The 25,372-nt window shown below is 47.2% G+C and overlaps 1 protein-coding gene across 8 annotated transcripts in view; it reads left to right on the plus strand.

The window, feature by feature from the left end:
* The window catches only part of DGKG (diacylglycerol kinase gamma), a 210,083-nt gene that overhangs the window by 138,071 nt on the left and 46,640 nt on the right, over window positions 1–25,372 (plus strand). For all 8 annotated transcript variants that reach the window (XR_012379230.1, XR_012379242.1, XR_012379229.1 and 5 more), the window contains 2 exons: window positions 5,639–5,729; window positions 24,681–24,858. Coding sequence is in view for 1 of the 8 variants with exons in the window: in XM_073896004.1 (XP_073752105.1) it covers window positions 5,639–5,729; window positions 24,681–24,858 (269 nt within the window). In the remaining 7 variants the exon portion in view is untranslated. The remainder of the gene's footprint in view (window positions 1–5,638; window positions 5,730–24,680; window positions 24,859–25,372) is intronic.

Genomic DNA, 25,372 nt, shown 5'->3' on the forward strand with positions numbered 1-25,372 from the left:
CAATCTGTGAATTTTTTATTGGTAGCAACAGGACCTATTCATAGACTTCTTCTGAGACTGGAAAGAGATAATATATGTAAAATGTTTAGCAGAGTACAAAATCAAGAGGCCAGAACCTAGTTCCAGATCAAAAAAACCCGTCAGCACTCAATGCTATACAGATCTGCTCTGACAGTGTAGACAGACTAGGAATCCCAGTTGCTGCCCCCCTGGTGTCTTGGTGTGCAGTGATGGGCATTTGGTTTCCCTCCTGAGCTTACAGAGGCTGAGAAAGGGGGCAACCAGGAACCTGCGGGGAGCCCTGCCTCAGATACGCCTATCAGTCGGATCCTTGGCAACAACACCACAACATGTATAAAGAAAGGTTCTGTCTTCTCTTCTCTTACATCACTTGGCTTGAAGCCAGCCTCCACCTCAGGGCCCACCAATAACGGCTGACCTCAGTCAGGCAGGGTGCTGGGAACCATCTCAACCTGATCAACCTTTATCCCAGTAGGGGTCCCTTCCTTTCTCTAGCTTGACCCCATGGCCCCAGCCTTCGTACTTGCAACCATTTTGGTGGCTGGGAGAGAGACGACCAAAATATCCCCCTTTATATTATCTCAAATAAAGGCCAGTGGCTATTTTTCTGATGAAACACATAAGTGACCTTCTTCATTATGAGGAGAGTACTTTGATTACTGACAGGGCATCAGCAACATTCAATCAACAAACTTAATATGTATAGGGGATGAGGGCCTTCCGGAGGTCGGGACCTGTTGTAGATGATTTCACATGTCTCTTAAACTGGTTTGCCTTCCAGCTTTCCCTGTTGCACTCTGTGTTGGGGATGGCCCCAGGGCCCTGCCCCTACCCAATTTCTGGGTGAGCTGGGAGAAGGCAAAGTGTAGGGTGTCTTGGGAGCATCTTTACCAGGGTCGTTCTGGTCTCCCTGACTCTGTGAGACTGTATAGATTCAAAACCAGGAGGTTCCTATGGAAAACCCAATCCCAACTCCTCTGGAACTCCCTTGGCCCCTGGGAGGGCCCTGACACTCTACATCAGACAACATCTTCTAGGATGTAATGTAACCACTGACACCCCAGGTCCCCAAGTGCATCTGTTTAACAACCTGGGGAAGGAGACCCACAGTGGTTTAGGAAGCACAACAGGAACACCCAGCACCACACCACAAAAGCCCGCTAAAGTGGGTGGCCAGGCAGCAAAGCACGGCCAGGGTTGAGCGCCACTCTGCACTAATTCGCCTTGCAACCTTAGACAACTTACTTATCCTCCCCAGGTCTTAGTTCCCTTATACATAGCAACTCATAGGGTTCTTCTGAGACTTGAAAGAGACAGCATATGTAAAATGTTCAGCAGCCATGGGCTATAGGCCACGGAAATAGAATGTATTCACTTCTAACTAGAACATGCCTGAGTTAGAAAAAGAAGTAAAAGCTCTTAAATTTTGGACACATAGTCTCCTGTGGGTCAAAGGTCGAATGTTGGTGTCTGGGTGAAGCTATTAAAAGTATGTTAGCTCTGTGAGGCCAGAGACTCTTATTCATCACTATCTCCAAGCCTTACACAGTGCCTGGCCCACAGGAAGGCTCAACAGATGTTCTATGGGCGGATGCATGGACAGAGAGGCCAGAACACCAAAGTGCTGCCCTTTAGTTATAAAGAGGACCACCACTGGAGCATTGATTTCCTGTGTCCCTCTCTCAGTGGCTAGCCCCTGCCATTTCCCATGCTAAGACAAAAACTTGGGTGTTACTGTGATGACTCTTTCTCATTCGCTCCTCACGACCAACCAGCTTTGTCAACTCCACCTCCTAATTTTTTGCTTGTGAGTGCATTCTCTTCTCCATAACTCTACTGTCACTACCTTCGTTCAGGCCCTTCCCAATTTGTTCTGGATTTCTACACCACCTCCAAACCACTCTCTAGGCCTCCAGTCTGTACCCACCCCTTCCAAGCCACTCTCCACACTTAGGACAGAGTGATTTTTAAAAAGCACAAATTTGATCAGATCATTACTGCCCCCCTACCCCCCCCCCACTCCGCGCCAGCAGCCTCACGTAAGGATGGTCCATGACACACTATAGACTTAAAGCCCAGACACCTAAGTGTAATATCCCCAGCCTTTACAAACCTGCACCGACCTGCCTCTCCAGCCTTACCTGGCTAGTCAGCAGCCCACCCACCTTGAGTTCAGGTCACCCGCAGCAAGTTTATGCTCTCTCTTGCCCTGCGCCATTGCCTAGGCTTCTTCCTCTGCCTGGAATGTTCCACTTTCTCTGTTCCCTTCCACATTCTTTGGAACTCAACCTTGGCATTGCCCCCCTAGGTTGCTATCTCTGATTGCCCCTGGCCTCACTAAGAATTGGATGTCCCTTTTCCTAGGTAACCCCCGTGCTTAAAGCTTAGCTCACAACTCCATGATCTTTTCCCTTGTCTGTCCTTCCTAGGTGCCTGGCTCGTGTAGTGCTGTGTTTTGTTCTTCAGTATACCTAGCAGACCCCCATCTAGACCCCCATTTAGTTCCGGCACAATGAGTTTCTTGAACTCTGATCATTAAATGCTTTGTCTCACACCAAACATGCACTTTCTCAGAAGCATATTCCTAATCAACATCATGTCTTTGGACAGTCGCGTGACCAGTCAAGGTAATTAACCAAGGATTAGGGTGTGGTCTGTAATCTGGAAAAACCTATTAGATTAAACATGTGGAGAACATATATTTCTAACCACAAGTCAAGACACATGATCCAACAAATAGGATCACATCTTTTCCTGTCCTAGAAAAATGTGCACATATAATGTCTATAGCCACCCAAATTGATCTGTCATTTTTGCCCTACTATGTTATCCAAATATGTCAACTCAAGACATTGAAATAATAGCCAATATGTAAGTAGCTAACATTCTTGGTGAGCTTGCTGTGCAGCCAGCATTATGTGAAGTGCTTTGTAGTTGCCTCATTTTATCTTCTCACTTATGCTTCGAAGCAGATCTTTTTATCAACTCTATTTTACAGATGAGGAAACTAAGGCTTAATGCTTGCCAGAGATTACACAGGCAGCAGCAGACATCTTACCAGCCATGGACGAGGAGTCTGTTTGATCCTCTCAGTCATTCTGCTACACTGACCTGACCATGACCTCTTAACCTTATTAGATTATCAGAAGAGCCACTTCTGGGCAAAAATAGCTGGTGGCTTCCGGAAATTTTTATTAAAACTCTAAATCTCCTGGCAATAACTTTTCAAAAGTCATGATTCAGACCAGAAGTGATATTTGAAAATGGAATCACAACACAGGTCTCTTGGCTACAGAGATGCTTTCACTGCCGGAGAGGAATGCTCAACCTTGACATTTATGACAGTCTGTGTTTTTCCTGTCCCTGGGTCTTTTGCCATCATGGTCTATGGAGAGGCGTTGACCCTCATTTTATCGTCCCTGAGGAATCCTCTCTGTCAGGTTTAATCAGTCCGTTCTGGTCCCTGGTCGTCACTTCATTGGTAGCTAGAGGAATGCTTCTTAAAGTCGTGACAACTGACCACCTGCATAATGATCCCTGGGGCACCCATGCCTCTTCCTGGACCCCATCCCATAATTATTGCAGGGACTCTCTACAGGTAGAAGCCCAGGAAGCAGCATGTTAATCATATTCTCCAGGCAATTCTTATGAATACTAATGTTTCAGAACCACACATCTGTTTCCACATCCTCACAGCACCAGGTGTGATCCCTGGACCAGCAACAGCAGGTGGTTAGAAAACACAGAATTCTCAGGCCCCAGTCCTGAATGCCTGATTCAGAACCCGCATCTTAATGAAGTCCCCAGGTGATCTGTATTCACATTACTGTGCCTACAGAGAACCAGTGATCTAGAACAGTGTTCCGCATTATTTTTCACTTCATGGCAGGCGTAGAAAACAAAAACACTTGTTTGGCATACAGATAAGAATGCCCACTGTGACAGTGGGACTCAGCTGGCCCTAAACCCCAGCCTGGCCACTCCAGAGACCGAGGGGATTGACAGTCCAGGCGTGCCTGATTGCAGCGCACTAGTTGAGAAGCACCAGGCTACTTAAAAGTATACCCGGTTCTGCTAACTTTCTTCATTAGGCAGAACTCCCCAAATCTTGCCTATTCTTATTTCCCTCATTACTTATTCTTCCTTTTCATACATACGTAGAGTCAGGCTACTTCCCAGTCATCTGGGCCTTAGAAATCGTCATGCAATGGAAGAACAGTCTCATCATCTTTATGTTCTCTTTGAGAAATGCAGAGATAATAGTTGTCTTTTATTCTGAAGACTCATCTACTATGGCCCAAGGAATACTAGGAAGAAATAAGAGCCTTCTTCCCTCCAAAGAATGCTCCGTTCCTCTTGGGCCACAAATCTGAGGATGGAGGATCAGCAGTGCACAAAGTGGCTTCCTGTCCCGAAGAATGTGCCAAGAAAAATGTGATTTTGTTTACTCCTTCCTTAGCAAAATCTGCCAGCTTATCAACTGGACAGGTGTCCCTTCTCTTAGCCAGCCCCTCAATAATGGGATGACAGGTGGGATGGAAGGAATGGAAGACCAGCAGACACACTTCTTGGTGTGACCATCTGATAAAAATGACCGAGTGTCAGGGCACACTGTCTGACTTTGCCGAGCCCCCAGCTACGGGGGAATCCCTTTCTCCTCCCCCACTAAAGAAAATGTTGAAGAATTTTAAAACTCAAAATGGTGAGCTCTTACTTTGAAGCAAATGACAAGGTCTTCTCCTAAATGAAGTATTTCTGTGACCTAAGCAAATGCAATTGAGGAAGAGGTGGGCGGGGGGAGCTCTTGCTACCAAACAACTCACTTTTTTTCTTCTCTTTCCACCTTGTCTGCAAATCTGTGTCTCATTCTCTCCACGCTGCTTCCCTCAGGCAGAGCATAGACAGAGCAGCACATGTTTTGCCTGGTTTCGTGTAGGACTCTCTCTTCTCTGCCCCGAGACTGTATATACCTCAAGTCTCCAAAGTCTGTCTGATCTTCCCTTTGTACCCCAACGATACCCAAGAGAGGGCTCTACCAGTAGTCCCTCTGCATTAGCAGTAGAAAGGACCACGATCAGAGCATGATGTCACTTGCCATCTGTGGCTGATTTTCATAGAACTCTTCCCTTGGTCCAGATAAGGAGGCGAGCACACCTTTCTCCTGCTCTGACCAGGAAGTTCAGAGCCGTTGGCAGTTCAGCCAAGTAGCCATGATGTCTACGAAATGAAAGGGTTTTTCTCTCATAGCTGGAACAGTCAATGAAAAATGTCTACCCCCAGTTGTCTGATTAAGAAGCACTGAAAACAGGACGCCTGGGTGGCTCAGTTGGTTAAGTGGCTCAGGTCATGATCCTGGAGTCCCGGGATCGAGTCCCACATTGGGCTCCCTGCTCAGCGGGGAGTCTGCTTCTCCCTCTGACCCTCTTCCCTCTTGTGCTCTCTATCTCTCATTGTCTCTCTCTCTCTCTCTCTCAAATAAATAAAATCTTTAAAAAAAAAAAAAAGAAGAAGCACTGAAAACATAGGAGTGGGGAATCTCCCAGCCCCATAGCATAGCTATTTGACACAACCGTTTCAAAGACAGAATACTGAGCCGGCTTTCTGCTTCATGGGGCAGGATGAAGAATAAGCTGTGGTACTTTGAATTTGGCACCTCAGAGACCTTTGCAGCCACCTGCAAGAAGCTCCACGACCACATAGAGTTGGAGGTAAGGCTTCCCAGACCTTGGTTCTGGTCCTGGACTGTCTCACACACACCCTCAGGACATGTCCCTGGGGTCCTTAAGAAGTGATCCAGAGTGGCATCCATTTGTTCTGTTTCCATCCTGTTCCCAGAGACCTCTGCAACCTCCCTCTGACCTGCCTTCCTTGGCCTGTCCAGGGAGGCCTTGGGGCTCTGGGGCCTAGAGGTCCATTCCTGTCCTCAGCCCTGTCCCCACCGTGGCCTTGCAGTTCCCCCTTTTCAGAGAGGCGCAGACATAGTTGCTGCCAGCACAGGGAGACAGGCTGCTTGTCAGGGGAGACAGGGGGAAGAAAATGTTCCAAGGCCGGTAAAGGTCTGGGAGCTGGCAGCCACAGGGCAGATATCTCCCAACTCACTCGGCCTCTGCTGTCACAGCTGCTTCAAGGAGCCGACTCAGAGGTACCCAGGGTCGGCTTTGTGGGTGTGCACTTGCTCAGATGGGCCTCCGGTTAATGTTCTTCGTGTCACTGTTTTGAAATTCTTGATAACTTTTTAACAGAGGGCCCTGCCTTTTCATCGTGAACTGGGCCCCTCAAATTCCGTAGCTGTCCCTGTTGGCACACTCGTGTTTACCTACCTTTCCCGGCACTTGCAGCAGCCTGCCTCACGCGGGCTTGCCTGAGGCTTCTCTCCCACTCAGCCCACCCCTGCTGAGCTCCCCTCAGAAGTCTCTTCACCGCTAGGAGAAGGCCTCCTTGGTCTCCGGCCACCGGAGAGCCCAGATGTCTGTGCACACCAGCCTGTCTCTGCTCTGCGGGGCGTCAGGGTGTGGGTTCCCCAGCCCTTAGCTCTCAGCTACCAACGCGTTTAGCCGGGATGGGCTCTGCTGGGCCCACCAGCATTGTCCCTCAGCCTGCATTTAGCAGTCAAGTGGGGCCTGGGCACCCCTTGGAACAGGAGCATTTGGCCTAAAGCAGTGTGGGAAAGCCCCTCGATTCCCTGTGGAAGGCAGCCTGTGCTCACAGGGAGTTTCCACAAACGAAACACAAAGCTGGAGAGTCTCTGCTTCCATTTGACTCATCTGCCTGCCCCTCCCCTTCAGGTGCTGGGTTACCACCCCCAGGGGGCTAATCCCTACAACTTGGGCCCAGCTCAGTCTGAAGGACAGTAAGGCCCAGGAGCCAGGGCCGTGTGTTCCCAGGTGGGACCAGCTACACCTGGGAGAGGCTGAGGAGCTAGCCCACGGTCTCTAACCCACTGCCTGGGAGCTGCAGTGGAGGAGGAGGGGGGCCGGGCTTGGAGACTGAGCCAGGCCAACAGAGACGGGCGTGCATTTTTCCTGTTGGCATGATCGTCTGGTGGGGTCTCTTTAAATCTACCCCAAGTGAAGGACAGCCCTGGCCTCAGCACTGCCAGCTACAGACGCACAGCGCCTGCTTGTTCTCCCTGCAGCTGGCCTTGAAACTATGCCCAGGACAGAGCAGCTCAGCTCCCCTGCCTCTGCAGCTCGCCTTGCCCATGGTTTCCTTCGGGTCCAAGACACAAGGGCTCTTCCTCAACCACAGAGAGGGCTAGTGGGCTCGTTGCAAAAGACGCTGGGGACCTCTGGAGGGGGTGGAGTTGTTCCATCTATGGGTTGTTGGGGGCTTGCGGGGGGAGTATTTCCTGTGTTCCTTATCTACCCATAATGAGTCTTTGTAGTATTTATTCATGCAGGGAGGGGGTCACGTGCAGGCCATCTCTAATAGCCTGCAGGATTGGGGCAGGCACCAGACAGCGGTGAGTGGACGGTCCCGTGCCTTGTGATCCAGAGGAGGACAGAGAGGCAGATGGGATGGGGGGGGCGTGTGGGTGACAGGGGCTGGGAGGCCGCAGAGCACCACGGGTAGATGTGAGAGCATCAGGAGCCTCGGGGAGAGCATGAGCAGAAGCTGGCGAAGTGACCTGCTAAAGTAGCTGCTACACACAACAGCCCAGGCCTGTGAGGACCAGTGCACTCCTCAGTTCGAGGTCAGTGATCCCAAGAATAACCCCTGCAGGGGTTTCTACTACACATCACTGTTTTCAAAGCCCGATCTCGGCTCATCGCATAGTCACACGGCAACCCGGTGAGCTGTGCTGGCCAGGTATTGTTATCCCCATTTCATGGAAAGGCAAGCTGAGGCACAGAAGTGTAGAAGGGTAAACAGAAGGAAGAGAAAAGTACAAAGGGAAGAGGAAAAAGTCAGATGCTTGGACTGCCTACCATTATGTGTCCTCATTTGACACAAGCACCCAGTGAGGCAAGTATCTTCACATTTTTTAAATAAAGACACTGAGGCACAGATACATTAAGTAACTTGACCAAGATTCTATTGCTGGAAACTAGTAAGAAGATTCTAGGTCTCCGGGAATGAGTTTAGCTTAGAACTCACCAAACAGAGATCTACCTTGAAAGTGCTAAAACTCCGTGAATTCTTCAGCATGGATGCACAGTTTCTTCCTCCTTTGTTGAATGTGGGCCCATTTGGTTCCCTCTCAGCCGAAGCAGCTAGGTGGGTCTGCTAAGAAATGCTTTAAAAGAACAGAAGACACAGTCATTCTAAACGGCTCCATTGAGAAAGGAATGGGTTCATGCTGGACCACAGGAGAGTCAGAGTTATGCCTTCAAGTTTACAAAAGGCTTTCCCATACAGCATCTCATTTCATTCTGATCCTTGGAACATCCAGGGCAAATATTCACATCTTCACTTTATGGGTGAGGAAGCTGAGGCCAAGAGGTGCAGCAACTTGAGAAAGAGCACAAAGGTTAGGGGTTGAGGGGAACAGTAGTAAAGTCAATATAGTTGCTGTGTGTGTGTGTGTGTGCGTGCGTGCGTGTGTGCGTGTCACACTGGTCAAAATCTGGGTGGGTAAGACTTAAAGCTAACCTGAGATTATGCAGGGAAGGTCTTCATTAAAAATCTCACGGGAAACACAGCCTATTTCTTTGAGGGTAGTGGCTTATTGAGAAGGACCAGGAGACTTGGTTGCTTCTCTGAAAGCTTATAGCCCAGCTGATAGAACACACAACAGCTGGTTAATACAGTATCCTCACTTAACTAGTGCTAAGGAAATTGGATCCAGGGGTCCTAGGGAGCCACGTGAGCCAGATCACTCTGGATGCTATTTTGAGCTGCTCAGAGACTCAGGCAGGGGAGAAGATAACTCTAGATCTCCTGCTCACCTGCAGAGACGCGGCCAGGGCGGGCACCGTGAAAGGCGCCTGGCCCAGTTGCACATGACCAAGAGGTGAACCCTGTTCTGCAGTTAGGTCAAGTCACTTGTAGAACAATGTGTCTGGGTGTCAGTATTCTCATCTATAAAATGGGAGGAAAGGAGTTAGCCTACTTCTAAGGCTATTATCCGGATTAAAGGTTTCATAGTTTGTTTGTTTTAAAAGCTAGCAGTGGAGCTAAGTGCCTCACAGAATCTGCAAGCAGCCCCAAGTGGCAGGTATCATAATCATCCTCCCAGAGTAGGGCATAGAAGCTGAGAGAGGGTAAGGAGCTCCCCTGAAGTCTACAGCCTACAAATGGTCAGGCCAGGCAAAACCTGGATACTGGATACACAGTTTAGAACTCAGATTCTCAACTAGGTATGGGGCATATGTGATCTCCTTTTGTTCACATGCTTGTATTTAATATTTCAGATAGCATTAAAAGTAGGTATGAGATTTTTATGTTTCTCAAAAAGAGAGCATAAAAAATATTGCACATGCTCGCTCTGAATGCTTCTTTCCCAGTAACACAGAGGAAGACCTATGAAAGCTAGTGTTGTTCTGGAAAATGGATGCTCCATAAATTATGGTTGATGCTAATTAAGAAGCCAGCATGTCACCCCCATGACTCTCAACATCCCTGGTCTAAGGCTTCTCACAGGATCTCTTCGTCTCTGACTTCTTGTCCCTTCCAAAGCTACCGTTAAGGTTCATTTTAATCTGATTTCACCTGAATAAACAGATAGGGGCTGGGGTGAGGGAGGGACGAAGTGAGTCACCTCCCCCACCCCAGGCTCAGAATAGCTTTGGAAAGGTTCTTAGACGTGATCATAGTTAGGTGGAGCCAACCAGGCAGGCTTCGACTAGAGTGCTTTATTTTACATGCTGTGGAAATTTTTCATTTTACTGGCTAAAAATAAGAACTTCCAAAATTCCTTGATATTTTATCTACTTTAAAACAATGTTCACAAGGGAAGGCTCGCTGGCTCCACTAATATGAATTTCTGCATGGGGAAAAGTGAATCCAAATTTGGAAGCTGCTCAAAAAAATCTGTTATCCTGTATATTTTGGGAATCTGCACATCACTGCCTCCCCTCCCCCCATTTAATTGAGGATTTTTTAAAATGCAACAAAGTCCCAAGAACAATATATCAAATACTCCCATTTCCCCCTCACTTAGAAATGATATTTGTCAGTATTTTGCTTTATTCCCTTCAAGTATTTTTTTAATCAAAGGAAGAACATCTTACAGAGAGACCTGAGTTCCCCCACAATCCTTTTGTGCCCTACAGCTTGCCTTTTCCACTCACCACGATGTTCTCGAGATCTCTCCGTGCTGATGTTGACAGAGCTAGTTCATTACCCCTGCCCCGCGATGGTGAGCATGCGCAGAATTGGGGAACGCTTCGCCGCCGCCATGGAAATGCAAGTGGTGACTGCTTTGCAGAGCGCTTTAGCAATATACGCTGAACTGAAAATGCATTTGTAGTCCGTATGACCCAGTAGGTTCTTTGCAACCCACACCTAGAGAATTTCCTGCATGCAAGCTCACGGGAGGGTAAGCATGGAGGTGCAGTGCAGCATTTTGTTATTACAACAAAATGGAACCAACCCAACTGATTGTGTTATTCCAACACTTTAAAAAGACAGTGTGAGTGGAGGTACTAAATGCCACTGAATTATACACTTTAAAAAGGTTAATTCTGTGTTATGTGGATTTCATCTCAATTTTTAGAAATTTACTTTTACAAAAGGGAGTGTGCTGGGCACAGTGCTAAGGAGAGTTGATGCTCCTCATGATATGGCCCTTGTCTATGAGAATCCTAAATCCTAAAACTAACATTGAGCAAGCCATGTTAATATTACAAGTTACAGTATTACAAGTTAATAACAAGTACATCAGATTATTTTAAGATTGGGCAGATACGTTTAGCTACTTCAATCAAGTGCCATTATTTTTCAAAAGAGAGAAATCAAGGACTTTACAGTTTAAGTAGCTGGCCAAGTTCACCGAGCCAGTAAGTGGCACAAGCTCCGACTGGGGGCATTCTCTTATCCTGCCTCAGTCTTCACCAGCAATAGTGCACACTCTTAAATGCGAGGAAGAAATCTTCAAGCACTTCGAGCCAGGCCTCTTCTGGCATCCAGACCTTCTCAGCGTGAGCAGGTAGAGCCCTTCAGAGCTTGGAGTAATGAAGATGGGAACCGGCCAAACACTCAGCCCATCAACCCGGCCGCAAATCCAAGGCAGATGAAATGAAAACATGCTCCTGGGGAAGGGAAAGGTGAGAGCATTCAAAGGGATTTCCAGTTCCTGGAAAATAAAAAGGTGGCAGGCAACCTGATTATGCATTAAACCCTAGAGTCAAAGGGAGGCTGGAACAGGCCTTAGAGAGACATCCTCCTTCTGGTCTATTCCCTTCCTCAGTCAAGGCCAATGGCTCCGTCACTCCAGCACCATTGTCACACTGAGGCCACCCAAGGCAGTTCTGGTCAGCTCACGGTCCTTCCTGCCCATCGCCCAGTCCTTACTGCTGCTGGGGTCCCCACCTCAGTTCCTTCCTGCTCCCTCCTACTATGCAGGCCCCTCATTTCCTGATTATAAAAGTAACCCAAATTCATGGTAGAGCACTTTAAACTACAGAGAGACAGAGAAGAAAGGGAAGCCAAGATCTCAGCAGTCAGGTCAGCGCTGCTCTAATGCAGGCCTTATTTCAACCCCGTAAGAATATTAGCCCTTGTTTCTTTAAAATCAGGTCTCTGGGGGCACCTCTGTGATTCTTCAGTTTCTTACATCTTTACCCATTTTTCAACACAGCTCCATCCTCCCTCTCTACATCTTTCAGCCATGTACTGGCTACAAGTTTCCTCCACGGATCCTTAAAATCTTAAGGCCAAATAAGAAGAAATGGTTTCTGTGGATTTTTTCTTACAAAATGCCACTGTCTGTTTACAGTTTCAGCCATGTAAATTTTTCCCTCTCTTAAATGACCCCTCTTTTTTTATTCCCACAAATGTGAACCCTGTATTTCACTTCAAGCCGCCATTCATCCATATGCTCTTATTCTCTTGTTCTTTTCCATTTCCTTTGTTCTTTTTGAATTGCTTTGATTTTCTTTGTCTGCAGACTCCTGGCTATACATACTTTGTGTCTTCCAAGGACTTTGGAATAACTTTTAAGGATGAATTCTCATGCGCACGTTTTCACAAAGCAGTGGGGAGATACACGGCACAGAGGCTAGATGAGGCCGTACTCGGTCTCAGATGACCCCGGGTTGGGGTCATGTGACAGCATGTCAGGCTAGGAGGCACCCCCACAGCGGGTCTCTGGAAGATCACTAGGCTAACCTCTGCCCCAGTGAGTTTAACTTTTCTGCCCTGAAGGTCCCTTAGTCAATAACTTCCCTAAGCAACATCTACCAAAGAGATGCATCATCCAAGTAGTGATAAACTGTGAGCTTCTGTCAGTGGGAAATGTATCATTTCTCTTAGACTTTTTAGAATATTGAAAAGAATTCATCATCGTCATCTCCACACTCAAGAGATTCAAGAACCTCAGGGAATAGAAGCATTCCAGTCCTTTACTGCTCCTACAACTGGGTTATATAACAGAGGATATTATATACGGATATGACTTGTTGGCTCTAGTGGGTAGGCCTTTGTTTATCTATCTTCATGAGGTCATAAACTTGCTGATCCTAGTCTTCTACAGAAGAGGAATTAAGAAGGTAGAAGAACTGACTCTTTCAGGAAGCATATCTAATCTAACAAAGGATCACATAAACACCACTGTGCACACATACATGTTATATCTCAAGTCCATTAGGATCAACAGATTAGTAATAGCAGCAATCATTTACCTTGAGACAAGCTCTGTCCAGGCATCTTCATTCATGTCTTATTTAATCCTTATAACAACTCTGTATGGTGTATATTATTCCCATTATTGATACAAGGAAACTAAGTCTCCTAAAAACAAGTAAGAACTCTAAGATCAGATGAGTTTCTGGCCCATGTGCCCCCACAGTTCCTCCTCTCCCTGGAAGAGATGACCTCTGGGGCATTACACTCTGCTTTCCACCTAAGGCACGTGTCCCCGAGTCGATAGTTGGGCTCCCATGTAGGATTTGGCATTAACTATTAGGCAGTCAGCTGTCTGAAGCAAGGTCTCTATCTTATTCATTCTGGATCCCCGGGCCTAGCACAGTGCCTGAAATGAAGTAATTGCTCTATAGTTATTCATTATAAAATTGAACCAAAGTGTGAAAAATCCCATAATTAGTGTAAGCACTAATAGAAATTACCACTTGACCAGCCTCAAGAGAGACCTTTTTGTTGGAAGCCATCAAAATAAAAAGGACCCACCTTGCTCCATTTAAAACACAAGGGGAGGTAGCTGAGCTTGCAGCCTGGCACTGTGCCTTCTAAGTGCCTTGAGTGGGAAGTCCTCCCACATCCATCCCTGAGCTGTTGCTAGGACCTCTGAAAGTAGCAGAGGGTCTGGGACAACTGTCAACCCAGGGCAGGAAATGCCAGAGTTCTCCCACTTCTTTCCCACCAGAGAGAGTTAAGACAGTAAGTGGGCAGAGCCCATGTGGCAGCAAGGGTGCCGGGTGGCTGTGGGGTCAGAGGAAGTGACCCTGAAAGCCAGAAGAAGGGGTCTCCATTCTCAGCCCTCTCCTAGGGCCCAGAAGCCTACCTGCCCCCTGGGCCCTGCCAGTCCCCATGGCAATCAGATCTGCTATGTCTGCCAAAAAGCTGGACCTTTCAGAAAACCCTATCCACCCCACGTTGCCCCGAGAGACCCAGACAGACAGCAAAACCAGTTAATCTGCATCCAGAGCAAGAATATCTCAATACACCAGTTTTGTTTTTGGGTTGTTTCTTTTTTTTTTTTTTTTTTTTGAACTTGGGGAGGGTGGAGCAGTGTATAGGAAATGGCTTTGCCTTCTGTCCAACTCTGAGGCAACCCACCACCATGAGCTCTGAGAAACAGCAGTTTTGTTTTGGAAACTGGCACCCAGAGCAGGCTTGCTCCTGGAAATGAATTTGGGCGCCCCCCCCCCAGCTGCAATGTTCTACTTCCAGCCTCCCTGCCAACACCCCCTTCCAGCTGCCCCTCTCAAAGGCACCATTGTGCCCGCCTGGCACAGCAACAGAGGAGGGCTGAAGAGGAAGAAAACATTTTCTGCCCATGGGATGTTCTTAAGCAGGTTGTGTGTACATGGCTTCAATGCTGCATTCCTTGAGCCCACACAAACCCGCCAAAACTCCATCATCCCTGTCACAGATGGCAGCCACTTTCCAGTCTGTCTGGCCTACCACAACTCCCTGTCAGAGAACGCAGAGCATGCAGCTGGGTGGGCAAAGCTGGTGGGAGGGGGTCATGATGACATGTTTTCAGTATAGCACTCCAGCCTGCCAAAGCAAGGCTGAACGTAGACTCTGAATCTCTGAACTGGAAGGGGATTTAGTCCCATTTGCCTCTCAACAAAAAGATTCATTCTGGTACATTCTGATAAGTGCACATCCAGCCTCCTCCTGGATACTCCAAGGATAGGAAGTTCATTACTTTTCCAGAGTCCTATTCCATATTGCTGGACCGCTCTGACTTTCTGAAAGTTCTTCCCGATGTTGAACAAGGATGTGTCCTGTTCATCACCATATCCTTCCCCTGTCAGTGCATAGCACAATGCTTGGAACAAAATAGTTGCCCAGTCTGTGTTTGTGGGATGCATGACTGAGTTCCCCATCCGTCTCCATCCAGTGGGCCTATTTCCACTCTCTGAGGCCCATAGAACATGCCTTCTTGCTCCTCATGTGACTGCCCTTCACAGGGCTGAAGATCTGATTCCACAGCATCTCCTATTATCTTCACTGAGCTAACCATCCCCAGTTTCTCATGTGACTCGATGTACAGACCTGTGACTATCTTGACAACTCTTCTCTCGATAGACTCCATTTTTTCCAGCATCCTCCTTAAAATGAAGACTCAAATCCCTTGTGTCTAGAATACTCAAGAAGCGGTCTCTTAGGTAACAAAGCACAAGATGATCAGGCGTCCAGTACATGCTGTATAAGTTAGACTGTCTTCTTGAGCTCTCTGTTTGCATCTCATGCAGGAAACCTTCAGGTTCATGAAGCCTATCACGAACCTGCATAAACTGGGAAAAGAAGGACCTTCCTTCATTTCACTGAGGTGATGTTTCCTCACCTGTAAAAATGAGAATACAAATACCAACAGCGCAGGGTGGTAAGGATTAAACATAAAACATATGAAGTGGGCCTGGTTCATAATAGTTACTCAATAAATGATCTATGTTAATATCATCATATAATATTCGTATGTATTAGTATCTAATTACCCGTGACAGACATTGGCTCCTAAAATGACCTAAGACTGCCCCTCTGGCTGCAGGGAAAGCCATGTCCTGAGATTTACCTACAGGCCAGGCTACCTTTTTTTTTTTTTTTTTTTTTTTTTTTTTAGTGTAGATAGCAGTGGGCTATCTTTCTAATAATGCTGTCACCACTCATCAACACCACTCAATTTATCACCTTTTCTTCCCTCAGGATACACGTCAGATTATTGACACCGAAACCATTCTCTTTCATAGGGAAAACAGACATCATTGTTTGCCCTGGCTGCTTTTCTTTCACTCCCAATAAATGTCTCTCTTCTGGCCATAGGCCCTGCAGATACGCAGATAGCTCCTTCCTCAGTGATGTGCTAGAGCCAGCTCTCTCTTGCTGGCACATCAGCTCCAGCCCCATTTTCAGTGATGTCACGTTGGTAGCTTGAAATTGGCCATAGTGGGAGTATTTATACCACGGAACACCACAATCAGAGCTGCTGCTGCTGGGTTTTTTTCTCCCTTCCCGGAGATCCTGCTGTTAAGCTGTTAGCACACCATTGCTCTAGCACTGACATGCTGTGAGCACCTTGAAGACAAGGACTCTGTCCCATTTCTGCTCCATCCCCAGGGTCTAGCACAGAATAAGTAGGTTTTCATCATTCTTGATAGATGAGTAAATGCTTTTGTCTTCTGTCTCTCTCATATAAATCATGCCCCATGTGCCCTAGTCTTGTTACAAGCTGTTCAGCTTGTAAATGAGCTCTACCACCCCCATTCTCACCTGGGCCCTACAGGGCCCTGGGACTGTATAGGATGGTACAGATGCTTTCCCTTTTTCTAATGTCTATGGGCATCCTGTTCCCTCAAAAAAGAGGGGTGGGGGATCTTGGTCAGGTCTTTATGTCAGCCATTCCTCTGTCCTTGAGTGTATGTCTGAGGCTGTGACATAGAGCCCAGGCATCAAGCAAGGCCTCCCTCTCCTCCTGTCCATCCCCCTCTCAGCCCATCAGAACCCCTGTTCAAGTGTGTCTGGATATTGTCCACCCCTTCCTCAACGCTCTCCCTTTCTTCCCACTGTAACTGAAATATTATTTTCCCTAGACATCCTCCAGTACTTCCCTACTTCACTCTTCAAAGGACACCCCACCCCCATTTCTCACTCACCAGGGTAGGAAAGGACTCCAGTATCATCCCCAGACCAATGTCCACCACTATCTTCAGCATCTTCTCTTCCACTCCATCACTTCCACCCTAGGCATTCCCAACGTGCTCCTCCCTCTGTGCATTTATCCACCATGTATTCACTGAGTATCCTCTCTGCCTCAAACATCCATGAAAACCCTTTTCTTCAATCATATTACCTTTAGATCCCATCTTCTCTCTCCAGTCCCATGTACTCCAAAAACACATGGCTGTTCTGACTCTGTTCCCTCACTACTACCCCTGTTCACCCTCAGTCCCTAGTTAAGCCCTAGATTTTCCAAGAGTTAGCTGTGTAATCTAGGAAGGTCACTTACAAGCTCTAGGCCTCAGTGTTCTCATTCTGGTAATTAGAGATTACCAAATCTAATATTCCATCTGGCTTCGCCATTCTAAGATTCTGTGCTTAGGCCTTCGTCCAGCTGCCAAAATCCTTCTTTACAGAATCACTCATGATTTCTTGATTGCCAATCCAAATGACTGGAAGTCTAAGTTCAGACCTGCTGATTCTGATTAGCTCTGTGACATTGGACCCTTCCAATTTAACTTCCGTTTTTCTCATCTATAAAATAAAGTGATTGGACTGAATGACCTTTTAAAACTTTGATTCCATGAGAACGCAGACACGGAGAAGAGAGAGGGATCCTTTTGGAAGAGTGGACAGGGAAGAACTCATGGAGAAAATGACATCTGTAGAGATTCCAAAGAAAAGCACAGAAAGGGTGCTAGGGTGTCCTCAAGGGTATCCTTCTACTAGGGGACTGTAATAATGGGTCTAGACAAGGATCATCATCCACTAATTAAGAGCTCTATAATGGAATATTCAAGTTGACCACACTGGAACCCACTAACCGATCTGAACGTAATAACAACAACAAAATGAGACAATCTGTAATCACCTAATGAGATGCACGAGGAAATATACACCCCCTCTGACAAAGTAGTCTTGCCAAAAAATCAACCCAAGTGTCAACGATACTCAAATTTTTTAAAGTTAAATGAATTAATTAATTAAATTTGATTTAAAATGTCAACCCTGAATCTGATCAAGCCTCTAGATCTGTAAGTACCAACTTTGTGAACATACAGGAGATAGACTGGGAATATGTTTAAAAGACACCTCAGATACACAATCAGCAGAATCCAGAATCTGGGAAGCTACGGCCTTACTTCTCGAAGTGTGGTCCATCACACACAGCACTCAGGATCACCTGGGAGCACATCGAAATGCAGAGTCTCAGGCCCTACCTCAGATCTCCTGAATCACAATCTGCATTTTAATAATCCTGAAGTGATTTGTATGCCCAGTTGACCCATTTCCTTCAATAAATGTTAAACTATAAGAAAAAAAGGACAGGGAATTTATAGATCAAAAGAAACCTAAGAAACATATCAAACAAATCTGTAGACTTTTCAGACAAACCAATTATTAACAGTGAGATTATCAAGGAAATTTGAACAATTACTGGATATTTATTGATATTAAGGAGTTGTTACTTTTTTAAGAGTGATGATAATATTGGGTGATTTTTTTTTAAAGACTTGTCATCTAAAGATACATACAGAAGTATTTGTAGATGAAATGTTAGAATATCAGGAACTTTTTTTTAATAAAGATTTTATTTATTTGAGAGAGAGAGAACACAAGCAGTGGGGGAGGGGGAGAGGTAGAAGCAGACTCCTGCTGAGCAGGGAGCCGGATGCAGGGACTCCATCCCATGACTCTGAGATCATGACCTGAGCCAAAGGCAGACCCTTAACCAACTGAACCACCCAGGCGCCCCCTATAAAATAATTCAGTATGGAGATGGGGAAAGAAACTGGGGTAGAGTTAAAACATGATTTACCTGTGAGTTGCTAATTGCTTAAACTGAGATGTGGTGTACCTGGGATTTATTATTCTACTTTCCTGTGTACTTAGAAATACCCATAATACAAAGATTGAAAAAGAAAAACTAAGAAGCAATCAAAAAGATGGGACGGACAAATCAAGACAAGGCAGTGCAGGGAACCCAAGAGAGAAAATGTCAAGCCGAAGGGGGACAAATGCCCCAGAGCCATTGAGGCCTGGGTTAAACCTCCGATCTGGCCGGGGAGGGGTCATCCCAGAGAGCAGACAGACACAGACCAACCGCAATAGGATGAAACAAAACAATCTGCGTTCTAAACCAGAGAAAATCGACGTAATCCGTGGCCCTGTGAATTGAGGTTAGAAGAAGGGAGAATTTCCTAGTTGCTAAAAACTGAAACAGGTCATCAAGTAAATTATGGGATCTCCTTCTCTGAGGACCTTCAGAAATAGGATCGACAGGGCTGAAATGGAGGCGGCCTCGCTCAGCGGGGAGGAGGTTCAGATCCGCCGCCTTTTTCAGGTCACCGAGGCCGACAGGCACTGGAGGCGCGGAAAAGCCTGCAGCCGGAGCAGGGGAGCATCGATGCCTCCCTCATTTCCTCTGCTCTCTGCCCTTCTCGGGGCGTACGGAGAACTTGGCGGGTCCTGGTTCTGCCCAGAGTTATGGGGATTTTAGGGATCCGAGATACGAAGGGCGGAGGGCGGTCGGGAGGGAGGGGAGGGTTATGTGTTTCCAGTGCTTTACATTTGCACAGAAAAGCGCTCCGGCTCCCTAACCCCGTCTCTGGTTGCTTACTCACTAGCTCTCCTCCAGACAAACCAACCATCCCCCGCTCACAAAGAAACCAGAACTAGGGGCATTGTCTTCGCAAGGGGGGCCGTGGTGAACGTGGCCGACAGCTGCGGGCCGGCGCAGCGGGGCCTGGGAGGAGGCGGGCGCGGGCCCTCCCGGACGGTGCTCCGGCAGATTCCTGAACCGCTTCCAAGGGCGCAGGAGCCGAGCTGGACTCGAGCACCGCGCCCCGCCCCGGGCCTACAGCGCCGCCTCGGACCCAGGCGGCCAGTCGTCCCCGTGTGACTGTGCGCACGACTTCGGGCTTGTGCGCGTTCGCTGCCGGGGACAGGAGCTCTCTGTTTCGGCCCCACAGCAGGCTATAAATACCTGAGTTCAGCGCAGCCTCAGCCTGGAAGGGCGCCTGCTAGCCCAGTCCTAGGTTAGGGACAGCTAATAAATAGTGCGTTTAGGGACCGCCGCGCTCCTTGCACTCTCCCCTGGAGGGCGCCCACCGCGCCCCCCCCTCCGCGCCTCTTTCCCCCCCCCCGCCCCGCCACCCCGCGCCCCGGCCGCCGGAGCAGGGGGAGAGGGCCCGATGACGTCATGGAACTGGTGGAGGATTTAGCTCAGGATCCCACCCGGGAGCAGCCCTGGGGCCGATGTTCTATTTAAGCCGACGGTGTACCACTCTCGGCTCCACTTGCCCGAATCCAGCCCGGCGGCCTTCCACCTTCCCAAGATCTAAGCAGGCTTGGGGTTCTGAAAGAAATCAATGTGTAATGTCTAGGCCAAGAACCCTGGAGAGTGGGCATGCAGGTATGGGCTGGCAGGGTTCTCACAAGCATGGGTGGGGCCAAGAGGCCATTAAAATTTTTCCAGCAAGGTCTCAGGTAGTGGGACTGATTTCACGCTGAAATATGTCTGGTGGCACGGGTAATATTATTATGAACTGTAATAACAATGTAGACAGTTATAGAATGCTACTGCTTTCCAGAGACCACTCAGACCCTCAAAGTAGACACTTCGGGGTTATTCTACCACCCCACCCCCATTTTACAGATGACAAACTAAAGCTCCAAGAGATTAAGGAGCTTTAAGGAAGGATCACACAACCCCCAATGTCAGAGCCAAGATTTAAAGCCATATCTCTGCCTTCAGGCCCAATCATGCTCTTTCCAAGACACTGCATTGCCTCTTAGTTTTCAAATAGGTGCATTCCAAAGGTGAGGGCGCCCACTGTCCAACAGCCTCCAGGCACTCCCATCTCTTCTATATTCTATTTGCCCAGTCTGCCTATGACCCAAGACATAATGGGGGAAGGGGACAATCCATCAGAACGCAGAGGGAGGACTGTTTGCTCTTGCGGAGAGAGATTAACAACTGACCAAGTTAATAGCTAACACTCCTAGCTGGTTATGACTGGAGATGGAGGGGACAGGGTACACTTAAAACGGCAGCAGGAAGAAAGATGACTTTGTGGAATCTGCTGTGCCAAGGCTGTGCTGTGCTAGTGGTATACCTTTTTTTTTTTTTAAACGAAGCTGGCAACGAGGCAAGATATAATACTATTATCCAACATTGATGTGCCGGGCACTGCTCTAAGTACTCTGCAAGACGGAGTAGTGGTGGGAAGATTTCAATTATTCAGACAACAGCTGGGGTTTAATTTTGCTATAAGTCTAGCATCAGCAAAAGTCCCGATTTGCCTCATTGACTCTTTCGTCTCCAGAGTAGGATCTGGCATCTGACTGCCTGGGTGTGTATCCTTGCTCTGCCAGCCTGTAGAGGGGCAAGTTATGTAGATTTGAGCAAGCACCTTGACCCCCATGAGACCCTGTCATTTGGGCGGTAGCAGTGGTGCCCTGAGGATCCCAAGAGAGACTGCAGGGGAAGGACCAGCGCATTGCCCAAGGAAGCTCCCACCAAACGTGCGCTGTTCATGCTATTATTATTATTATCTCTAGGAGGGAAGGGGCATTTTGACCAACAATAAATAAATTGAGATGATGTGGAAGTAACTACAACCAAGAGGGAAAGTGACTATTTTGTCTCAAAAGTGATAAGGGTACAGGAAGTCAGTGCTGGACACAGAGTTGAGCCAAGCTAATTTCAGAGAGTTTGGAAAAAAAAAGTCTGACCCGGTGGGATTCTAGCCTGAATCCTTAAATAAGAATTTATGTAGAAAGGATAGGAAGGATAGAAGATATTCCAAAATAAATTTTTAACAATTCATTAATTCCATTGGGAAGAAAAAGGAAAAGATTTATAAAAATCACCATGACTGCAGCAGGGCGCTCTGGGTTGGGCCCATGCTTTCAGAAGACTGTACATATACACGCAAAAGCAGGGTGTGACCATGCAACCAAGTGTGAACGCACAAAAGCAACTCAGACCTGATGCTGGAGGCCAAGCAGAATGTTAGACAATGAAGTGAAAGAGAACATGGAAAGAATAGCTCATTAGGACTTTGCCCACCAAAAGAATTTTTATCTTTTCCAGAGAGAGTAACCTTAACAAAAAAATGGAAGAATAGATACTAAAGGTGGGTACCAGAGCCCAGGGTAGATCAATAGAGAACTAACTGGCCTTGGAAAAACACACCCATTAGAATCCAAGTTGCTGGACAAACCTACAGATGTCCTTCAGGGGCCTCTTTGACAAATCTTGAAAACAGAGTAGGATTCATTTAAGGAGAGGCAAATGGACAAATAGCCAGTTTTCAAAAAATTAGAAAAGGAGACATCCCAATCTCTGGCAAGTTTCTGAAGTAAATTATTAACCAAGTATTTGCCCTTTGCACACAGATATGAGTGATTTAATATGAGTTCTCTTATTCCTTTTCTGACAGAGATTGTAGGGTGGTCATTTAGAAAAATGCCGTTTGGTCTCAGCACAATCTTGTGTTTTAGTGGAGAGAACACAGGATTGAGGTATGGAGACCTGGATACTAGTCTGATTCCACCATTAGTAAGTTGAGTGACCACAGGCAAGTTTCTAGACCCTTTTGGGCCTCATTTATGAGGGATGGGGCATGTTCTTTTAAGGCGCTCTCATTTTTAATTTCCATGATTCCACATGGTAATGAAAAGGAGACTGAGTGACAGTCCCATCCAGAGGCTGCAGCCCCAGCAAGGCAGCCACACCTCGAGGGCTATGTAATGCACAGTGTCTGCCATGTTAGACTGACCAAAGAGAGGGCTTGGCCCCTGTTTTTGCCCTTTATATACATGTGTTAATGACTTAGTCCCCAAATGATAGGAAGGCTATGGCAAGGGGCCGTAGAATGAAGATTTAAAATGAACTAGATGGACGGAGGGGGCTTGGACTAAGAACCAGATGAAATTGATTGACATAAATGTAAAGCCCTATGTCTACATTATTTTTCAAAATACACAAGTTCACAATAGGGAAGAGCTGGCTGAGAAGCAGATAATGGGCTGAGGGTCTGGGTGTCTGTGATGACCACCCATTCAAGCTGAAGTGATTCAGCTGTCATCTAGCTGCTAACAAAAGAGCTAGTACAACTGTGATCATATTTAACAATAAGGATAATGGTAATGGGGGACATGTGTTGCGCCCTTCCATGAGTTTCCCACATTATCTTATTTCTGGGGGAATGACCGTGTGAGGGGAGCCCAGCCCCAGGATGTGCTCCTGTCCTGGCCGCCTTTGCCATCAGATCCTGTGACGATGCTGGAGGCCTTACGGAATGCGAGAGTAACCAACAGTAGTCTGTGCAGAACACGGCAGCCAGGACAGGGAAGTCTGGAAACCAGGTCCCACAGGAGCGGCTGAGAGAGCTGACCGTGTTCCAGCCAGGAGAGGCACAACCAAAATGGCGGTGTGAGAGGGAGGAGAGATAAAGGGGTCGTTAGGACTTAGGCTCTGACTGCCTGCCATCAAGTCTGCGTACTTCCATTTGTATGTTGTGTGACTTTGGGCAAATTGCTTAACCACTTGGTATGTCTCAGTTTCCTCAAACATAAAGAGGAGATAGTCACAGTAACTGACTTCCAAGATTATTATGAAGGTAATAAATGAGCTGTGTACAAAAGGTTACCTGGCAGATGGCAATGCTTAATACATCTGAACAGTGATGATGATTGTCATCATGTAGCTGGTGGGCTGTCCCCAAGGAGGAGGAAGGAGGGTCATTCTGTCTGGCTTCAGAAGGGAGACGAGGACCAATAGGTGGAAGCAGGAAGAAAGAGAATCTAGTTCAACATAAAGAGACAAGCTTTCAAATAATCAGAACTTTCCAGTGAAGAAATGAGTTTCCAATCACCAGAGAAGCTCACTCCATTCTAATTTGTAGTTGGGGGACAAGCCATGGGAATTATAAGGTACCATAAATTAAGAGCTCTGAAGAAATCAGAAGGTAAGCAAATATGAATGGCAACAAGCCCTTCCTTCCTGTTCCTCCTCTGTTGAGAAATCTCTGGAAGTTTGGGTTTGTAGGTAACCCCAAAGACAGTGGGTTTTTGTTGCATGCTTTTCATTTTTCCTGCCTCACAGTAAGTAAGCTAAAGACCTTGGGCTTCACAGTCAAATGCCCTAATTTTGAATCCTTGCTCTTTTATATATCAGCTGTACAACCTTGACTAACTTAACTTCCCTCTCTGGGTCTGGTTGTTTTCTGCTGTAAAGGAAGTAAACTACCTACAATCATGACGAACAATGATCAGAATTAATACATTTCTTGCTGCATTGGTAAACAGTATGCCAAAAGGAGGCTGACCTTATAGATATTTGAGACAGGCAGATTCAAGCCTTCTGGCCTTTCGTACCTGGTGGGGGATGCGGGGGTGGTGGAAAGTGGATAAAGAAACTCTGCAACGTCAGCAAGCACAAGGGCCAAAATGGCACTTAAAATGCAGATACAGGAGACAGGTGAATTCTGCAAGCCTTCCAAATCTTTTTTCTTTAGTATTGAAATATGCTTGACACACAATGTTACTTTCGTTTCAGGTGTACAATATAGTGATTCAGCAACTCTATCCCTTATGCTGTGCTCACCGCAGGGGTAGCTCCCATCTGTCACCATACAATGCTATGACAATACCATTGACTGTTCCCATGCTGTGTCTGAAAGCCTTCCAAGTCTTCACATCTTGTCCTTCTCACCGGAGGGATAAAATAAGGGGGGGGGGGTGCGAAGTGAAACTTTTCTCTCCTTTGTTCAGAATCTATTATGTGTTAGGTTCAGGGCTCAGCTTCCTACCATATCTTCACAATGGTTAGGCAGGGGCAGAATTGATGATAATGAGGTTGGACCAGAGAACAGGTTGGCAGTTGTCGCGAGAACCATCCCTAAAGCCCTTCTAGATCTGAAGCCTTGTACTGCTGTCCTCAGAGCTGACCAGGATTGCATCTCCCCAACCAACTACAATGGCCAAGGCATTAGGCCTCCGCCACTTTGCTCAAGATTGAGCTGCTGGCTGAGGGCCCATCACACCCTTCATGAGAGCCCCCACCACACACACACATACACATAGCACTTGGGTTGGGGTACACTGAGAACACTAACCAATGACCTTTTCTCTCTGCCCCTCAGTGTGACGGGGTTGGGGTAGACCTGAGCAACATCTTCCTTGAGGGCATTGCCATTCTCAACATTCCCAGCATGTACGGTGGCACCAATCTCTGGGGAGAAACCAAGAAGAACCGGGCTGTGATCCGGGAAAGCAGGAAAGTTGTCACTGACCCCAAGGAACTGAAATTCTGCGTCCAAGGTAAGCAAGGCATGAGGAAAATTGCTCTAGGTCGGCGCCCCAGTGGAGAGGGGCATTCAGGTTGGTCTGTTAGCAAACTGTACTAAGGCCCGTTGCTCTGGGGCTATGCCGACTCATCATCCCTGTTGTTGCAATGTTTACAACCTAATCGAGAAGAGAAAATTAACAGTAAGGGAACCCTAAATAACAGTCAGTTGTCAAAACGAGACTCTTGAGGTCAGGAGTCAAACAATGCGCTCAAGGTCACCAGCGCCCTCCAGTAACTAAATCCAATAGTCGGTTCTCACACTTGATCGTTCTTCACTCAAGCAGTGACATTTCACCCAATCCCTCCCTGTGCCTGCAAATACTAGGATTCCACAGGTTCCTGTTTTCCTGCTCCCCTACTGGTTAGCCTTTTCTGGTCTCTTTCACTGATTCTCCATCTCTCTAATCTCTTGGTGCTGGCGGCCCACCGGCAAGGGCCTCAATCCTCTTTTCTGTCTGTACTCACTCTTTTGATGACCTCATCCAG

Source organism: Callorhinus ursinus, unplaced genomic scaffold, assembly GCF_003265705.2.
Source record: "Callorhinus ursinus isolate GAN/ISIS: 27379988/994484 unplaced genomic scaffold, GSC_fseal_2.0 scaffold1, whole genome shotgun sequence".
Lineage (NCBI taxonomy): Eukaryota > Metazoa > Chordata > Mammalia > Carnivora > Otariidae > Callorhinus > Callorhinus ursinus.